The 19,078-nt window shown below is 40.3% G+C and overlaps 1 protein-coding gene across 1 annotated transcript in view; it reads right to left on the reverse strand.

The window, feature by feature from the left end:
- The window catches only part of LOC140467149 (adenosine receptor A1-like), a 77,798-nt gene extending 59,436 nt beyond the window's left edge, over positions 1-18,362 (reverse strand). The window contains exon 1 of the mRNA XM_072563246.1: positions 16,974-18,362. Coding sequence (XP_072419347.1) covers positions 16,974-17,335 — 362 coding nt within the window. The 5' untranslated portion in view covers positions 17,336-18,362. The remainder of the gene's footprint in view (positions 1-16,973) is intronic.
- Positions 18,363-19,078: the final 716 nt, after the last annotated feature.

Here is a 19,078-nt window from a genome sequence, read left to right on the forward strand (position 1 = left end):
CACAGGCAGATAGGATAGTGAAGAAGACGTTTGCTATGCTTTCCTTTTATTGGTCAGAGTATTGAGTACAGGAGTTGAGAGGTCTTGTTGCAGCTGTACAGAACAACAAAATTATGAGGGGCATGGATAGGATAAATAGACAAAGTCTTTTCCCTGGGATCGGGGAGTTCAGAACTAGAGGGCATAGGTTTAGGGTGAGAGGGGAAAGATATAAAAGAGACCTAAGGGGCAACTTTTTCACGCTGAGGGTGGTACTTGTATGGAATGAGCTGCCAGAGGATGTGGTGGAGGCTGGTACAATTGCCACATTTAAGAGGCATTTGGATGGTTATATGAATAGGAAAGGTTTGGAGGGATATGGGTCGGGTGCTGGCAGGTGGAACTAGATTGGGTTGGGATATCTTGTCGGTATGGACGGATTGGACCGAAGGGTCTATTTCCATCTCTATGACTCTGACTATGACTATTCCAGAAATTCATTCTCATCCTTTCTTTCCGAGGAATGTACTTCCCCAAAAAAAGAAGCAAAATACTGCAGATGCTGGCAATCTGAAATAAAATAGGCAAGTGCAGGAGAAACTCTATAGGTCTGGCACGATCCTTGGAGAGAGAAAAACAGAGTTAATTTTCTGAGTCAAATAACATTTTTTGGGAACTTCCCAATATTAATCCTTTCATTTATCGTCTTGCATTATCTGCAGCCAGTACCCTGGATTATATTTTATTGTACTGTCATTTTACCATATGTTTTTTCTCAGTCACTTCCTTTCAAGGCTAAAAAGCTATTTTTTCTGCCTTTCTTCACAACCCAAATTTAAGTGTTAATTTTTAGCCTTATGACCCCTGCCTTTAATGTCCCTCCTGTGCCTTGGAAATTAAATCTGGTCTTTTATTGTTGTCTGACGAGAATCACCTTTGACTTGCACTCACTAATATTCAGTGTAATTCAGTACAATCCAGTCCTAATTCTGCTTTTGCATTCATTTAATTACCAGACAAATCATTAAACACATGTAAGGAGTTAACCTTCCTGCATCTTCATCAAAATGTTCATGCGTCCTATAATCTTAACACTGCAAAGCATTGAAAGGAACTAATGCATCTTGCTGGGTCCCTGAAAAAAATATAAATTTGTTCCAATTGCCTGCTGCTTTTCCCAGTATTAAGTTATTTTTCTTCTTTGTTCAAGTATTGATCCATTTTCTGTTTTAAAATTATTATGGATTTTGCTTTCATTGCTTTTGATAGGACATCCAAATCATTTTCTGTGTACATGAAATTTCTTGACTTTTTTTAGATTCCCTGCAGTATGGAAACAGGCCCTTTTGCCCAACAAGTTCATACTGACCCTCTGAAGAGTAACCCATCCAGACCCATTCCCCTACATTTATCCCTGATTAATGCACCTAATGCTATGGACAATTTAGCACGGCCAATTCACCTGACCTGCACATCGTTGGATTGTGGGAGAAAACCAGAGCACCTGGAGGAAACCGCAGACACGGGGAGAATGTGCAAACTCCACACAGACAGTCGCCTGTGTATGGTAATTAATACAAATTAGTATGCTTTACTGACTGACTTAGTAATTAAAGAAAATTAGCTTTTTTGTGATGCAGTTTTTCCAAACTCTTATCATTTTGTTAAAAATCACACAACACCAGGTTATAGCCCAACAGGTTTATTTGGAAGTACGAGCCTTCAGAGCACTGCTCCTTCATCAGGTAACTAGATGGTTATCTGATGAAGGAGCAGCATTCTTAAAGCTAGTATTTCCAAATAAACTTGTTGGACTTTAACCTGGTGTTGTGTGATTTTTAACTTTGTCCACTCCACTCCAACACTGTCACCTCGACATTATGGCTTATTATTTGGAACAAGTAAGCATTTTTGCTCTAATGAAAATAGCTCAATTTATCTCATCTTACCACATAAATCTTTTATCCCTACTATAACTTAATGAATCACTTCTAGACACTCTACATATTAGGTAAAAACAATGACTGCACATGCTCCCCTTCCTGGACCTCTCCATCTCCATTAGTGACGACCGACTTGACACTGACATTTTTTTACAAACCCACCGACTCCCACAGCTACCTGGATTACACCTCTTCCCACCCTATCTCTTGCAAAAATGCCATCCCGTATTCCCAATTTCTCCGCCTCCGCCGTATCTGCTCCCAGGAGGACCAGTTCCACCACAGAACACACCAGATGGCCTCCTTCTTTAGAGACCACAATTTCCCTTCCCACGTGGTTAAGGATGCCCTCCAATGCATCTCGTCCACATCCCGCACCTCCGCCCTCAGACCTCACCCCTCCAACCGTAACAAGGACAGAACGCCCCTGGTGCTCACCTTCCACCCTACAAACCTTCGCATAAACCAAATCATCTGCCGACATTTCCGCCACCTCCAAACAGACCCCACCACCAGGGATATATTTCCCTCCCCACCCCTTTCCGCCTTCCGCAAAGACCGTTCCCTCCGTGACTACCTGGTCAGGTACACGCCCCCAAACAACCCACCCTCCAATCCTGGCACTTTCCCCTGCCACCGCAGGAACTGTAAAACCTGTGCCCACACCTCCTCCCTCACCTCTATCCAAGGCCCTAAAGGAGCCTTCCACATCCATCAAAGTTTTACCTGCACATCCACTAATATCATTTATTGTATCCGTTGCTCCCGATGTGGTCTCCTCTACATTGGGGAGACTGGGCACCTCCTAGCAGAGCGCTTTAGGGAACATCTCCGAGACACCCGCACCAATCAACCAAACCGCCCCGTGGCCCAACATTTCAACTCCCCCTCCCACTCTGCCGAGGACATGGAGGTCCTGGGCCTCCTTCACCGCCACTCCCTCACCACCAGACGCCTGGAGGAAGAACACCTCATCTTCCGCCTCGGAACACTTCAACCCCAGGGCATCAATGTGGACTTCAACAGCTTCCTCATTTCCCCTTCCCCCACCTCATCCTAGTTTCAAACTTCCAGCTCAGCACTGTCTCCTTGAATTGTCCGGACTTGTCCGATCTGCCTATCTCCTTTTCGACCTATCCACTCCACCCTCTCCTCCTTGACCTATCACCTTCATCTCCTCCCCCACTCACCCATTGTACTCTATGCTACTCTCTCCCCACCCCCACCCTCCTCTAGCTTATCTCTCCACGCTTCAGGCTCACTGCCTTTATTCCTGATGAAGGGCTTTTGCCCGAAACTTCGATTTCGCTGCTCGTTGGATGCTGCCTGAACTGCTGTGCTCTTCCAGCACCACTAATCCACACTCTACATATTGTTGACTATAATGCAACATTCTGCTCACCATTAATTTATGCCAGTGAGGACTGCAGATGCTGGAAACCAGAGTTTAGATCAGAGTGGTGCTGGAAAAGCACAGCAGGTCAGGCAGCATCCAAGGAGTAGGAAAATCGACGTTTCAGGCAAAAACCTGATAATGGGCTTTTGCCCGAAACATCGATTTTCCTGCTCCTTGGATGCTGCCTGACCTGCTGTCCTTTTCCAACACCAATCTGATCTAAACATTAACTTACTCCAATCCACATAGCCAGATTCCTTGCACTATCATCTTGTTTAAGGTCACAGACGCTTGACAAACAACCTTTTAAAATCCATTCACAATACTCATGTTCCTTTGTACAAAAATTCAATGGTGTAATTAATTGCATTTTCAGAAAGTGATTAGATTTGTTTTATTTATTCAAAAATATGTGGTCACCACTGGCTAGTCCGGTCTTTATATCCCTTATTGCCCTGGAAGATGGGGTGGTGAGCTGTCTCCTTGCAGTCCTTGGAGTCTTCATACTCCTAATTTCCATTTTTTTCAGTATATTTCCATGCATCTACAGCCTTTTTCCTTTTCTGTGTTTGTGGTCATGCATTTGAAAGGCATTGTCAAAGGATATTTTGAGAATTGCTGAAGTGAGTTGCACTTTGTAGATGGTACAACTGTGTACAAATTTGTAGCTATTACCGTGCCACAGTCTATCAATAATTAAGGGACTGAACCTTCAAGGTAATGGATGTGGCACTAATCGAGCTGGATCATTTGTCTTGGATGGTATTGCTGGAGCTGCATCAAATTCCAGACTTGTGGTTCTTAGATGGAGCGAAGGATTTGGAGAGTCAGGAGGTGAATTACTCACCACAGATTTCCCAGCATTCCTAATCTGCTTTTTTAGCCAAAAAATGCATGTGGCTAGCCAAGTTCCATTTCACATCAATAGTAACCCCCAGGATGTCGATAATGGAGTATTCAGCCGTGTTAATATCATTGAACATCGAAAGTCAATGTTTAGATTCTCTCTTGTTGGAGATTGTCATTGCCTGGCATTTGTGTGGTACAAATATTATTTGCCATTGATCAGTTCAAACCTGAACGTTATTCAGGTCTTGCTGCATTTAGACATAAACTACTTCAGTATCTGAGGAGGAGTGAATGGTGATTAACATTGTGCAGTCATCAGCAAACATCCCCACTCCTGACCTTAGAATGGAGGAAACATCATTGGTGAAGCAGCTGAAGATTTGGGTCTTGGAACTACCCTGAGAGTTGTTTTTTGTCATCAGTTTTAGGCACAGGACATACCTGAGAAACTTTCTACATTCTTGGACAGACCTTTTAAAAGAATGGGTCATGGGATTTGGCATTGATTTCTAGACCAACATTTATTACTCAATTGCCCAGAAAAATAGTTAAGAGTGAATCATGTTGTTGTGGGTCTGGAGTCATACGTGGGTCAGACCAGGTAATGCCGGCAGATTTTCTTCCCTAAAGGGAATGAGTAAACCCAATGTCTATTTTTCATATGACAATCAATAATGGTTACACAATCATTGTCCAATTGTTCCCTTGGGATTAGAAGATCTGGATCTACATGTTTAAATGGAACAGTTCAAAAATCAAAGCCAACAGATTCTTTCATTAAAGTTGGAGGAAACGGTGACCAAATGATGCACTTATCTGTTCACAGAGCATGTCGACCACTATGTTCCTTTCTTGTGACCAAGGCAGAAGGGAGGCTCAGTCATGCTGAATGATTGGAGAAACTTAAACCTTTCAAAAGTTGTCTCTGGTATCATCTTAAATAACGATATAAGAAGTAAATGTTAAGGAAAAGATCACCTGGAATTTTACTTTAAAATACAGCTCCAGGGTGGTGAAAGGATATTGCTTCAAACTAGTAAAAATGCAATTTATGATTGATGTCAATAATTGCTTTGCTATGCAAAGATTGATTGGCTCATAAACAGTTTCACAAATAGGTTTGTGGAGGTAATCACTGAATTCTGAGAAAAAAGAACTTTCCGGGTTGTTCTCCAAAGCTCTCTTAGGATGAGCTGAACTGGTCTACTCAATGTAATTGTCATGCGATTGATAGTCTCATAGCATCTGTAGCTCACAAAACTTTTATTAACTTTTCTTATTTTAACAAAACCTGAGGAATCAACTATGTAAACTACTGCATTCAAATAAGGATTATGAAGTAAAACAAAAACTGCTGTAAAATTTATAGTCAGTCAGTTATCATCTGAACATGAAAGGCAAGTTGACAATTTTATCTTGAATTTTCAGAGATTATTGTGTTTATGCATTTTATGTCCATATTTATGCCAATTGGAAAACCATTTTCTTCAGTAGTTCCCCAGTCATTTGTTTTAGAGAATGACTTTGTTGCTAGATTACTGCACGATACAGTTAGTCTGATAATCCTGCAGATATTACTCCTTTCACAACTATTTAGATTAGTTACTTCATCTTTCTGGAATGAATTGATAAGGCAAAGATTAGACAGAGTGTCTGACTATACTTAGCGTTTGACTTCTTTCTTGGAAAGTTGTCTAGTGTGGAACTGAAACATAATTAGAAATCAAAGTGTCCACAAGTAAAAGCCAGATGGTGTTCCGTGCAAAGGAGAACAGGTTCATAGTGACTGCAAATAACTGAGAAGGGACATAACAGTCTCAATATCAGATACATTGACATATGCTTCCAACACAAAATGAACTGGTTTTCTTTTTGGCTGACATTCCCAATTCTCAGCAATTCTGTACAGATGATGGAATCAATTATTAGGAAGTGGGAACAAAGGAGAGCAGGAAATGGGAAATAGAGGTTTTCCATTCCTGACTAAGTCTTCTTATTTCCCCTTCACCATCTTCAAGAGGATAAATTTATGTCAAGATTTGAGTTATTAACTTCCTGTTCCTATAATTGCCACAGTTGCTAATCAATGGAAGATGATACTTCTGCAGAATGACACAAATATATCTGCTTTCTCTTTCCTCCCTATTTAGTTCATATACTGTAATAACAAAATGCTCTTCCTTGTTGACCATTTTTGTTGACACCTAAAAGGGAATGAGATTTCACTGACAATAATCTTTTTGGGAAGATATAAGGACAAGTTTTAACCTCAAATGGACTGGTTAAATACAGGTGAGAAACATCAAATGTTGCATAAATCCTGGCCTAAGCCTTCCGCCATCACACCCACTTCTATTTTTAAAGGTGGCAAGATGATCAAACTGTTCCATGGAGGTGTGAGTGTACTGTAAATACTATAATAAGGGAATTGAGTCCCATTGTTAATCCTTATTTGAAATTGAGTTCAGGGCTGTCGGATCTAGGTAGTGAGTGATTGTTATATTACCTGCTCAGTACAGTGTGTATGCTTAGGTAAACCCTACATAATTAGACAAGATCCACACCATTAGGTAACTCCCCAATCTTTCAATCTCTACCCAACCATCTCCCTTTGAGGTGTTTGATTCACCCGGGAGACAGAATGTCAGATAGGTTAAAATCCAAACCAATGATGCAATGTCTACCAGTTGTATGCGTGAAGTGCATTTCGGAACATAGCTGAATTATCAGAATTCTCTCTGACATAAATCACAAAAGAAAGCCAACTCCAGTAATTTAAAAATCTGGTTTCTCCAAAAAATGAAAATTACTAGTCATTTGAAAAGAACATATAATAAACGGTTATTGAATATTGTTAAACATCAAAAATTGTACCTAACTTATTATCCTTCAAATAGGAACATGTTTAACTCACAGTTTTGCCAATAAAATGCTAAGCTTGTAAACTTTGGATCACTGCTCTAGCTATTCCAGTCAAAATCTAAACAGAAATATTTCTATGAGAAACAAGTCTTGTGTTCTAACTTTTGACATGCATTCTTAGTGGCCGAGGCTCATCATAGAGAATAATATGTGGGAAAATAATTCCTAGATGTTCCACATCTTGCACTAAATTTAATTCTCTGCTTAAAGGAATTTGTAATCCTTCTCCCAGAGGGCCTGATTCATCTACATCACAATTCAGTGTTAACTGGTGTTGAATACAAATTTTGAGAGGCTGCAGGAATTGATGCTTATCTCCTAACCTCCTGCATGGTCACAGAGGAAGAAAAGATCTTATTTTCCTCTTATTTGATCAAGATTTTGTTTTTTCTATCATTATTGCCTTTCCCAGCAAATGACATAGCTGCTGGTGAGTAAAAACATAAAGAGGTTGTATTGCATATTGTAAGCTGACTGAGTAGGACAGGAGAATAGAGTATTTCTATTCTACTTTTTAAATATTTGTATATATGGTAAATTCTGTAGATCAGTGTAGTAGATGTGAAGGTTGTTGGCCAATCAAACTGTGAGGTGGAGAATAGAAAGAGGATGTGTGTCCTGACATGCAGCTAGTTTTATATTAGATTAGATTAGATTAGATTACAGTGTGGAAACAGGCCCTTCGGCCCAACAAGTCCACACCGAGCTTCATTTGCATTCCAGCACCTCAGCATTAAAATCGAGGCTTATGTGGCAGTGCAGGATTAAGGATGTGCTGTGCTGTCAGCAATGTTCTATTTTGGAAGAATTCCTGCCAAGTGGACACAGAAAATCCCATGGCACCCTATTGAAAAAGAGCAGGGAAGTTATCTTAGGTAGCTTGATGAATACTTATCCCTCAATCAGCACTGCTTAAATAGATTATTTGGTCATCATCACATTGCTGTCTGTCGGAACTTGCTGTGTGTAAATGATCTGTCATGTTTCCTAGGTTATTCTTTAAAATGTTAACATATGCAAACTTCTGGACTCATGTTAGGTCTATAGAATAATTTGAACATGAAGAATTTCATATTCTTGCTTTATCTAGCCGAATAGTGAAAATAATTAATATTATGATTGCATGACCTTTTGGGATAAAGTCTTTGATCTTGGATATTGAAAATGAGATTCAAAGGATTTGCATTTCGAGTATTTGTTCCTTGTATCTGCAAGTTCTTGTGGCCACCTTTCTATTCTCCAGTTAAAAAGGCTTTGTAACTGTCCACTTAACTTTCTGAGAGTGGCTCAATTCTAAGGTAATAAACTTAACTTGATAATGATTCCATGCTCCTCATTGTTTTAAAACACCTTGTAGATCAGTTTGAGTATTGTGTTGCTAGTTTCCCTTCCTAATTTTTACTTCCATGTAATAAACCAGCACCCAACAATTTATTACGCCTTGAATAAACCAGTTGAACAATGGACTATTTTCCATCTTTTATACAGAAATGAAGCACACTGGACAAGCCACGTGATTTGTGGTACCTCAGCCAAAGGGAGAAAGGAAATTCAGGTCCTGAGTCAATTACTGCTTTCACATCATGCTTAAGGATGCCAGTTCTAGTTAATAGAATGTGTAGAACAACAATGAAAGCTATTTTATTCTCTATTGTTAAAAACAAGCAAAGTGAACTGGCAGAAAGCATTAACTATATTGAAATCTATTACTTTTCTCTTTGAGCAATGAAATCCAAACGCCAGAAGAACCTTGAGATTAGTGTTTAAAATGCTGTACTCTTTTTGCATTGAAATGTTGCTGCTATAATTAATTATAATAATGTTAATGCCACTAACCAACTGTGTTATTGTCTTAAAATTCAGCCTGCACTTCACTAAAGTGAAAACCATTCTAGATTTGTAGTGTGACTGAGATCCGCTCATACAAGATGGTGAATTTCTGATCAACATGACCATCTAATTTTCTTTACGAGCAAATAAACACTTGGGTCACATCCAACAGATAATTACTCTAGGCAAACAAAGAAAATATGTTCTGAAATTGCAGATGACATTATAACTTACTTGATGACCATAAGGAATATACTGACTGGTCAAGACCCAGATGGATTTTTATCATTGATTAGAACCAAGATTAATTTTCTCAGTACATGATGATATCATTGGCAGGACACTCATACTGCTCTGTGTGTTAGAGATGCAGGTTCTCAACATGACTGCGTGCTCATTAAATTCTGTATATAAACTGTATTTGTCAGCACGCTTTCTTTGCGATAACTAATTCTTCACCAGCTTGCCTTCAGGAATCATTATCTTGTCAGTGACTGGAGATTCCAACATAATATTGTAGATGAACCAATAGTAAACAACCTCTTTGATGAATGACTGTGGGTCATTGAAACAGCATGTGACCTCTGGGAATTGCTGGAGGTGCAGAAAATCTTTGCATGAATGACATGATAATGGAGAAGATACAACTCATGACATTTTAAAATTTATTACAAAAATATAGTAATCAAATCTTGTAGTTGATGAATGGAAAGATTTATTGCTAAACTACATTTGTCATTTTTAGCAATATAAGCTGAAATCTTTAAGATATTGGTGTGGATTCAGGCAACAAGCAAATCAGCAATGATCTTGTTAAAATGGCATAGCAGGCTCAAGGGGCTGAATAGCCTACTCCTCCTAATTCACTTGTGCAAATGATCTCCCAGAAATGATTTGCATTGATTGGAAAAGCCATGCCTGTAGAAGTAGTCACCAGCACATTAACAAATGCAAAAATGCTGGACATGCTGTGATAGACACATCCACCTGAAGGAACCTGTTGAAAATACATACTGGAACCAGTATTTCAAAGGAAGTTCTGTAACCCTTTGAAGGTTCCTAAACAGGAAGATGTTGTCACCATTATTTGTTCACTCTTCTCCTCTCTCTCTCTAAAAGAAACTGGCCTGTTTCCCTCAAACTCAAGCAGTAAAGAACATTTAGGAAACAGAGGACTTTAGAAAAAAAATCTACAAATTAAACATGGTTTGGAGATGCCGGTGTTGGACTGGGGTGAACAAAGTTAAAAATCACACAACACCAGGTTATAGTCCAACAGGTTTAATTAGAAGCACACTAGCTTTCGGAGCGACACTCCTTCATCAGGTGGTTGTCACCTGATGAAGGAACGGCGCTCCGAACGCCAGTGTGCTTCCAATTAAACCTGTTGGACTATAACCTGGTGTTGTGTGATTTTTAACTTTGTACAAATTAAACGATTGCTGACTGTATCCACAACCAACTAAATCTCCCTTCTCTTAGGTTAAAAACTTATTCCTCAAGGACATACCAACAGGACTTTGAACTGCATATTCTTATATCTTCCTTTGTACTGGATGCAATTGGCTTTACTTTATAAAAACCAAAAGAGCCGCAAATGCTGGAAATCAGAAACAAAAACAGAAAAAAGCTGGAAAAGCTCAGCAGGTCTGACAGTGTCTGTTGAGAGAAATCAGAGTTAACATTTCAGGTCCAGTGATTGAGGAAAGATCTGAGGAAGGATCACTGGACCCGAAATGTTAATGCTGACTCCTCTTTAACTCGTACCTGTGTTAATGTGTGGGTGTATTACAACCCGATTGAATGCACAAAGGCCGAAAGCTTGACACGTTTATTATTTTGCTTGGGATTAGAGGGAAATAAATTTGCATTCTCTTTCAGAAGAGATAAGCTTGTGATTGACTTCATCTTGCTAATGGATAAAGCAGATACATTCTTTTTTGGAGAGAGTTAAATATTTGTTGTGATCAACTGTAGAGATTGAAAAGAGAACAGCCAGTTAACTTCATCTCACCTAGTTGTAACAATATAAATGTTGAAACTTAGTATAATTTGACATAAAAAATCTATGTCTCATTACTGCAATCTTTATTTAAACTCCATCTGTAAATCTTCACTTTAGTTACTTTATTCATTTTGTTGCTGTAATCAGCACTGTAGAAGCAAATGATTGAAACTTTGTACAAAATCAGTGCATTAAGAGAAAATAATTATTTCTTTGTGTGGTGAAGATGCCCATGTTAGCAATTGCAGCAGTGTTTTTACTCTTGTTGCAACTGCAGACATTATCCAGAACTCGAGATCAACATTAAATACTTTGATTCACATTAAAACTTCCTTTGCAGGCCTCACCAATAACCTGGAGACCATGCATGCTGCGCTGCTGCATAACCCCAACTCTTTACAGTCCATCTTTGTGGTGTCTTTTAGAGTGAAACTAATTTAATTACAGTCTGTACAAAATCAAGAGCAGTTTGTGTTGTGAGCTCGCAATCACTTTGAGCTGAATCAAAACTGACATAATTAATTTTAATTAAAACTTTGGCAGTTGCTAAAGAAAATAAAACTTGGATTGAAGCCTGACATGAAAGAATGACATGCTATTCTATCAAAGCAGCTATTCTGTTATCTTGTAAAATATTGTTTTAAAGAAGCAACGAGATGACTCTGTCCGAGGTTTGAGGTCATGAAAAGCTCAAACAGAATGCATGAAAAAGTTAGCTTGTATGCCTTACAGTTCTGTCCAGCTGAGTATTTATAAATAAATGGAGCTGAAGGATTTTTTTCAGTCTATAATGTAACATAGGAGTTAGGAGGTCATGTTGTAGATGTACAGGACATCGGTTAGGCTGCTTTTGGAATACTGCATGCAATTCTGGTCTCCCTCCTTTCGGAAGAATGTTGTGAAACTTGAAAGGGTTCTGAAAAGATTTACAAGGATGTTACCAGAGTTGGAGGGTTTGAGCTATTGGGAGAGGCTGAACAGGCTGGGGCTGTTTTTCCTAGAGCATCAGAGGCTGAGGGGTGACCTTTATAGAGGTTTATAAAATCATGAGGGGCTTGGACAGGGCAAATAGCCAAGTTATTTTCCCTGGGGTGGGGGAGTCCAAAATTAGAGGGCATAGTTTTAAAGTGAGAGGGGAAAGATTTAAAAGGTACGGAAGGGGCAACTTATTCACACAGAGGGTGGTGCATGTATGGAAAGAACTGCGAAAGGAAGTGATGCGGCTGGTACAGTTACAATATCTAAAAGGCATCTGGAGAGATACATGAGCAGGAAGTTTCTAGAAGGATATGAGCCAAACATACTAAATGGGACTCGTTTAATTTAGGATATCTGGTTGGCATGGACAGGTTGGACAGAAGGATCTGCTTCCATGCTGTACAGCTCTGAGTCTATATTAAACATCCTGTTTTTTGGGTGCACGTGAAACATTTTCTCATGTTTTGAATTTCTCTTTTCTATATTCATAGTTTAAAATTTCAATGTATAATTGAAGACCTATAATTACACCCTTTCACAGCAGGAGGTAAAACCATTTGAAATACGAAGATATAATTACAATGTGCCTACTTTAGACACGCATTCTCCATTATAAAGAGTGCTATGCTGATGTGGGATGGGCCCACAGATTTAATGAAAATGAACATTTTACTTTAAACAAAATGAAGGATACACATTTCTGTATCTGAAAGAAAATGGAGCTGAGTTATCAGGTGACCCATTCATTCCTTACTGACAATACAGTTGGAACTACACAGGGGCCTTGAGCTAGCCTGCATATCTGGACTCAGAAGGCAATAAACTCTGTCAAACCTTTGCCGGGAATTAATTGTTCCCATAATCCAAATAGCTACAGAAATTAATTTACAATGGGCTTGCACATTCCTGGCTTCAGAAAGGAATTCCAAAGAATGGATGTGTGGAAAACAAACCTTCTATCAAAATGTATTCTATCACAAGATTATAGATGGAAACTGGACACATTGCATGTCAATACCAAGTGATCAGAAATCATTTGTGAGCACAATGGAAAACAGAGGTGACATGAACTTGGGTTTTGATAAAGAATGTTAAATAACTTTTGGGAGCATCACATAGAGTGAAAGAGAAAAAGTTTCAGCAAGGAACTCTGCATAAAATCCACCAGGTCACATAAGAATTTGGGCTGGCCTTTACCTATCATTTCATTCCAGGGGTTTGAATGTACCTTGTCTGGAATAAGGCCAGAGAAACCTAAGACTGGATGCAGTAGATTACTGCAAATCCATCTTTGTCAATCTCCAACATCTACTTCTTCAGTGGAGTCAAAAGAAATTATAAGCCTACAAATGTTTCAAGACTTCATCCTGAGGGAACCATACATGCCTAGGAATTTTTGAACTTTTGAAACCTAAATGTCGCTTTCACGTTTGTAAAACCTTTTATTTTGTATATTTGTGTGTGTCTGTGGAATTGTGACAGTATGTGCTGTTGAGAATACATTTTCGGTTAAGTAACAAACATTTATCCTTTTTTTTCAAGTTTCTGAGGAAATTGATTTGTTTGTTGTTGGTGGGTGGTTGAGTGGATGCACTTACATCAAAATATTCCATCAACTGAAAGGTGGAAACAAGGGAAATCCATCCTACCATCTCTCCCTTGCCTATAAGAAGAGGAATATGAGAATTTACAAAGAAAGTATGAAAAGAATGGAGTATATAGTTATAGAATTGGGACTATTTTAAGCAGTACATCCTTCACAATTATCTCTCAGGCTCAAGACTGCACTTTGTGCCAACTTACCATATGCTATGCCATAGGAGAAGAGCTAATGGACCACATTAAAAATATTACATCTCCATGTAATTTCCATGGCAATGTTAGCTGCTTGTAAGTTCCTGTGTCAATGTTTATAATGGAAACAGCCTGAGTAAATTTGTCATCTATTAATTCCAGTCTGATGGTTCTTCAGCACTTCACTTTATCCCTCAGCTATGTGACTTGTATTGTAGATACACCTCTATGCAACACCCATCTCTACTCCTCTGCTTCCCAAAACACTCTACAACTTGCTGTCCAACTATAAATGGTCATTTACTTTTGTTCACCCTGGCTTCTGTATCCCTTGCATTATAATTGTACTTTACCTGAAGACTAAACTTGATCTTGATTCCCCATGTGTAATGTCGAGAGTGATTTACAAGCATGTATTATTAATTCTTGGGTAAACAGTCCCTAAATTTAGATTTAATTTCACAAACTAGATTTAATTTCCCAAATTCAAAATGTATCTATGATTTGATTGGTCTCCAAATTGCTATAGCTTAAAAGTGTTTTATTCATTTCTATATATTTATGTCACAGTGTTAATCATGTGGTTGCACCCATTCACTTCTTTTTCCTTCCCTGAAGGATATTAGTGAACCAGATTTTTTTTAACAATCAACACTGGTCTCAGGATCATCATTAGACTCTTAGTTCCAGATTTTTTATTGACTCCAAGGTCCAACATTTGCCATAGACCCTGAATCATTGCAAAGGTCACTGGATTAATAGTTCAGCAACAATACCACTAAGCTATTGCCTTCCCCCTACAAGATATAACAAATATACCAGATCATTAGCAAAACAATAGGATGGTTCTCTTTTGTTTTGTGTGTGTGTGTATATAGTGGCCCCTTGGAGTGAGGATGGACAATTGCTAATGAACCTACACACAAAGTCTTTTTACATTAGGAGGTAGTTGCACTGCTGGTACATCACTTGGCTCTAGCTAACCACAAAATTTTCTTTCTCCTACTGTCTGTCATAAAGATTTACAGATTGGCAATTAACCTTATTGGTTATGTTATATCACATCTTGTATAGCCATCAAGTCCTGAGATCAGCCTTGGACTTGGAGAGTCTGATTCACAGTTAGCAACACTACCACATGATTGCCTTTGCTGTTAGACTCATATTGCAGCAGGTAAACATGCTCCTTAATGATTGCTAAGTCTGGAATTGCCTGGAGAGTAAAAATAAATAGAATATGTACCATTTGAAAAACATTGCCATCTGTAAGTTACAGCAATATCCTACATTTATATAAAGCCTTTCATATAATACAATGTCCCAAGCTGCTTTATGGGAGCATTATACTATCAAATTTAAATTTGTAAAATAAAATTTGATTCCAAACTACATAAGACAATATTTGGCAAGATGATCAAAAGAGGCAGTTTTTACCAAATGTCTTAACTGAGGAAGGAGAGATGCAGAGGCATAAACATTTTAGGAAGGAAATGCCAGAGCTTAATACTAGTGATAACTATAGTGTAATATGAATTCTAAACGGATGTTTATTGAGTCATAGTAATGAATGCCACAGTAATTAATACCTCAATGTGACTTCCATCTAGAAATATTTTGACAAATAGTTTGTGCCTGAAAATAAACTGTGTGAATAATTAAACCATCACAGTTGTTAACACAAGACTGACTGTTCTCATTCTTCAGGTATAAATATCATTGTTTTGCAGAATTTGGGGAGTTCTGTAAGCAACCTTGTTTTTTTTTCAGTTTGGATGTAGGGATTAATGCTGTACCAACATTAGAAAACCAAATTGATTGAGAGTTATTAGCCATTGACTGTAGCTGAGCTCATCACATCACAAAAAAGTTCTTTGACTTTTGGAAGAAAATGTAATTGATGATTCTAAGAGTGGGCTTTTACACCAAGTTTTTTTTCCTCATTAAAGAAAGGACATCATTTTCTAAAGCTTGGATACCAGTTGACTGAGGCAATAGTGGCCTTATTATGGATATTTACGCTTCTGTTTGAAAAGATGTCCACTTTCAAAAGAAGCTAAGACGATAATGAAGGACTTGGGTAAGAATTAAATTGCTGAGATGTATATGGATGACATTGCTATATTGAATAGACTGGTGTGATCATAAGGTCAGTTCCCCCATCAGGTGTGATATTTACTGAAAGGAACCAGAAACCTAACACATCATCCTGAATTATTGGAAATTCAATAGCAATTTACATTACTCCTGCATTTATTTATAAATTTGAGAGTCAGAATTAGGTCTATTGTCACGTGTCTTCAAGTACGAAGTAAGAAATGTATACAACATCGCCACACGTTGCCTAGCTCCACGCTATTCTCAGTCTGACAGGACAGTCATTGTGCAGGGACTCTACATGCTGCTGCGCCGTACGACGGGAAGTAAATATTATAGAGCAAGTGTCGGTGGAAAAGTAATCCCACTCTTCCCCCCTTTCAGCAATGATTAATCGCCAAGCTGGTCTCCGAGCTCTTACAACTTAGCTGTGCTGGGATATTTGATCTCAATTTAATTTTCAGTTCTTGGCATTGTAATCCAGTCAGGAGCTCCCTTGGAACTCAATAAATAAAACTGCAAAGGCGTTGTCATTCTCATTGTCCTCAAACGTAAGAGAGACTAATGGACAGGAAACGGTCTCAATGACCATGTACAGCGGAGTGGACTCCACGCATTACTGCCTGACCCTGAGAAGGAACTGATGAAAACTCAGGACACTACCTGACCCTGTAATATACATGAACTAACACCGGCTCTGTTTCAATTGATCGCTCCAGTCTAATGTTGCATCCCCGAGGGTGTCATACATCACATTAAATGTCCAACACAACCACTTTCAACAGACAAGTCGTTTTAAAGGTTTCATTTTAACCAGCTTGGGGAAGAGATCAGCGTGGATCAGAGGTGCCAGCACACACACATACACTGAGGAGCTAAAAACAAAGCAAGGACGATGTATCGGCAGATTTGTAATAGAGGGTGAGCAGGGACTGCGGGGATGTCAGACCGCTCAGAAAGCCGCACTCATTCTCCAGGAGCCTGGATACAGCCCCTGCCAGTCCCCTCTCAGCCACACATGCCCTTGCAGTATCACTGGTGAAGGACAAATCCCCTCACTGGCTGTTTGCACCTTCCCCTACATCCGCGTTTCACAAGTGTGTGCTGTAGCTCGCTCAGCGGGCTCTGTAAGAGGGAGCCATGCCGCAGGGAGGGGGGTAACGGGGGGGTAGGGAAGGGTTACCTGGTTGGGATCCTGACGCGGAGGTAGCGGTCGATGGCGATGGCGAGCAGCGCAAGGATAGAGCTCTGGGTGAGAACCAGCACGGTGCAGGCGAAGAGCAGGCAGCTGTAGAAGTGGGTGTGCAGCCCGATGCTGATGGTAATGGCCAAAGGAATGACCAGGGAGCCCACGGCGATGTCAGCGAGAGCCAGGGAGACGATGAAGCAGAAGGTGGTGTCCCTGAGAGCACGGTTGATCTTGACTGCCCAGCAGACCAGCACATTGCCCAGCACCGAGGCCACAGCGATCAGCACCTCCACACCGATGTAGATGGCCAGGGAAGGGGTGATGCTGACCGCTTCACCCTCCCCGGGAGCAGACATCCTGAATCGGAGGGGAGAGGTGCTCCCTCAGCCCCTTCCCTGGTAGAATTCAGCTCACTGCATCTGGCCAGCCGCTGGATAGACTTCCACCTCTCTCTCTCTCTCTCTCCTCAGAATGGCACTGGAGGCTGTTCCTGTTTCACTGAGTGACTGTCAGCTCCACACTGAGCACAGGGAGATCCCACAGAGTCTCTGTGTCACTCGGTCTCCCCTAACAGCCGCAACAACCCCCGCCCCCCCCTCCCCTTTACCAAAATGTCTCAATACTTCTAACGCACGTTTGCCATTCCAATCTCAATCCGGAACTCCTTCAGACAGGGCAAGCCAGTGCCCACAAGCAGAGACTCCCCATCCAAATACAACGCGCTGGAAATGTTCAGCGGGTGGCACAGCAGCCGTCTGGAGAGGGAAGCGTTAACCCTGCAGCTCGATGACCCTTCGTCAGAACTGCATGTCCTTCTCAGCTCAGTTCAGCTGAATGCTTGCTCTTGGTTCCCAGCGTGTGCCTGTGTCTGTGTGTCTGTGTGTGTGTCTGTCCCAAGGTGTGAGCGCCTGCCCTGTGTCAGCCTCTATGTGTTTGCTCTCCATGTAGTTTGAGCGTTTAGTTTACAGGGTCGGGGGGTGGGGGGTGGTGGGAGTGGTTGTGTTGGGGATGTAATGGAGGGGGTGAGGATGGGAGTGGTGTCTGAATGTGTTTTGGAGAGTTGCTGAGTTTGTATTTACTTGGAGTCTGTGAAGTGTGTGTGCTTCTGTGGTAGCGAGTGTCTGGCTTCTGGTCCCTGTCTGATTTGTACCCTGTGTGCGGTTTGTGAGTGTGTGTTTCTGTCCGCGGGTGTGAATTCCTGCCTTTGTAAGGTTCTGTGTGTTTGCTCTCCATGTATAGCAGTTTGTGAATTTATTTCATATGAGCGGCGGGGGAGGTGGGAACGGTGTCTGAATACGTTTTGGAGAGTTGCTGAGTTTGTTTGTATTTTCTTGGAGTCTGAGAGTGTGTGTGGTTCTGTGGTAGCGAGTGTGTGGCTTCTAATCCCCTGTCTGATGTGTACCTTATGTGCGGTTTGTGAGTGTGTTTTGGGGAAGGGGGAGGGGAGAAGCGTTTCTGGTTTCCCAGTCTCTGCGGTGATTTCCAGCGTTCACTTCACTCCCAGCAGCCCGATAGGTGGGGGGGGGAAGGATTTGTCCACTTACAAACCCCCTCCACCCCCCCTCCTGGTCTTCAGGAGCTGGAACAGTCTACAGTGTCGAACTAACCTGAATTGGGGCTGAAACCATTCATGATGAGAAATAAAAGTCGGCGTAGGGAGGATGAGGGAAGATTTCTTTAAGTGGGAATGTATATTTGAACAGTGTGTCTGTATTGGGGTATGGTAAAGTATAAATAGCTGAGACCTATGGTATTTATAGGAAGTTTCAAAACCTGTTTGTCCTTCCATTTATTTATTGATAGAATGAAGTTAAAGAATGCAACATTTTCTTTTTAAAAAGTTAACAACTCTGAATAAATGCATTAACAATTGGAAGGGATACAACAGAAGCATCAGTCCTTGTTTCTTTTCGACACAATAACTGGGATAGTATGACGATTATATTGAAAAGGTACATGAACTGTGTTGCTGTTTTAATTGCCAGTCTTTCCATCTGAAGTCAATCGTTGAGCCGCGACATGCAGAAAGGTTTGAACGGTAGAGATTGATAATGCCTCAATAGTTCAGTTACAAACCTTTTATTGTAAACGAGATGTTA

This window comes from Chiloscyllium punctatum, chromosome 45 (genome assembly GCF_047496795.1).
Source record: "Chiloscyllium punctatum isolate Juve2018m chromosome 45, sChiPun1.3, whole genome shotgun sequence".
NCBI classification, from domain to species: Eukaryota; Metazoa; Chordata; class Chondrichthyes; order Orectolobiformes; family Hemiscylliidae; genus Chiloscyllium; species Chiloscyllium punctatum.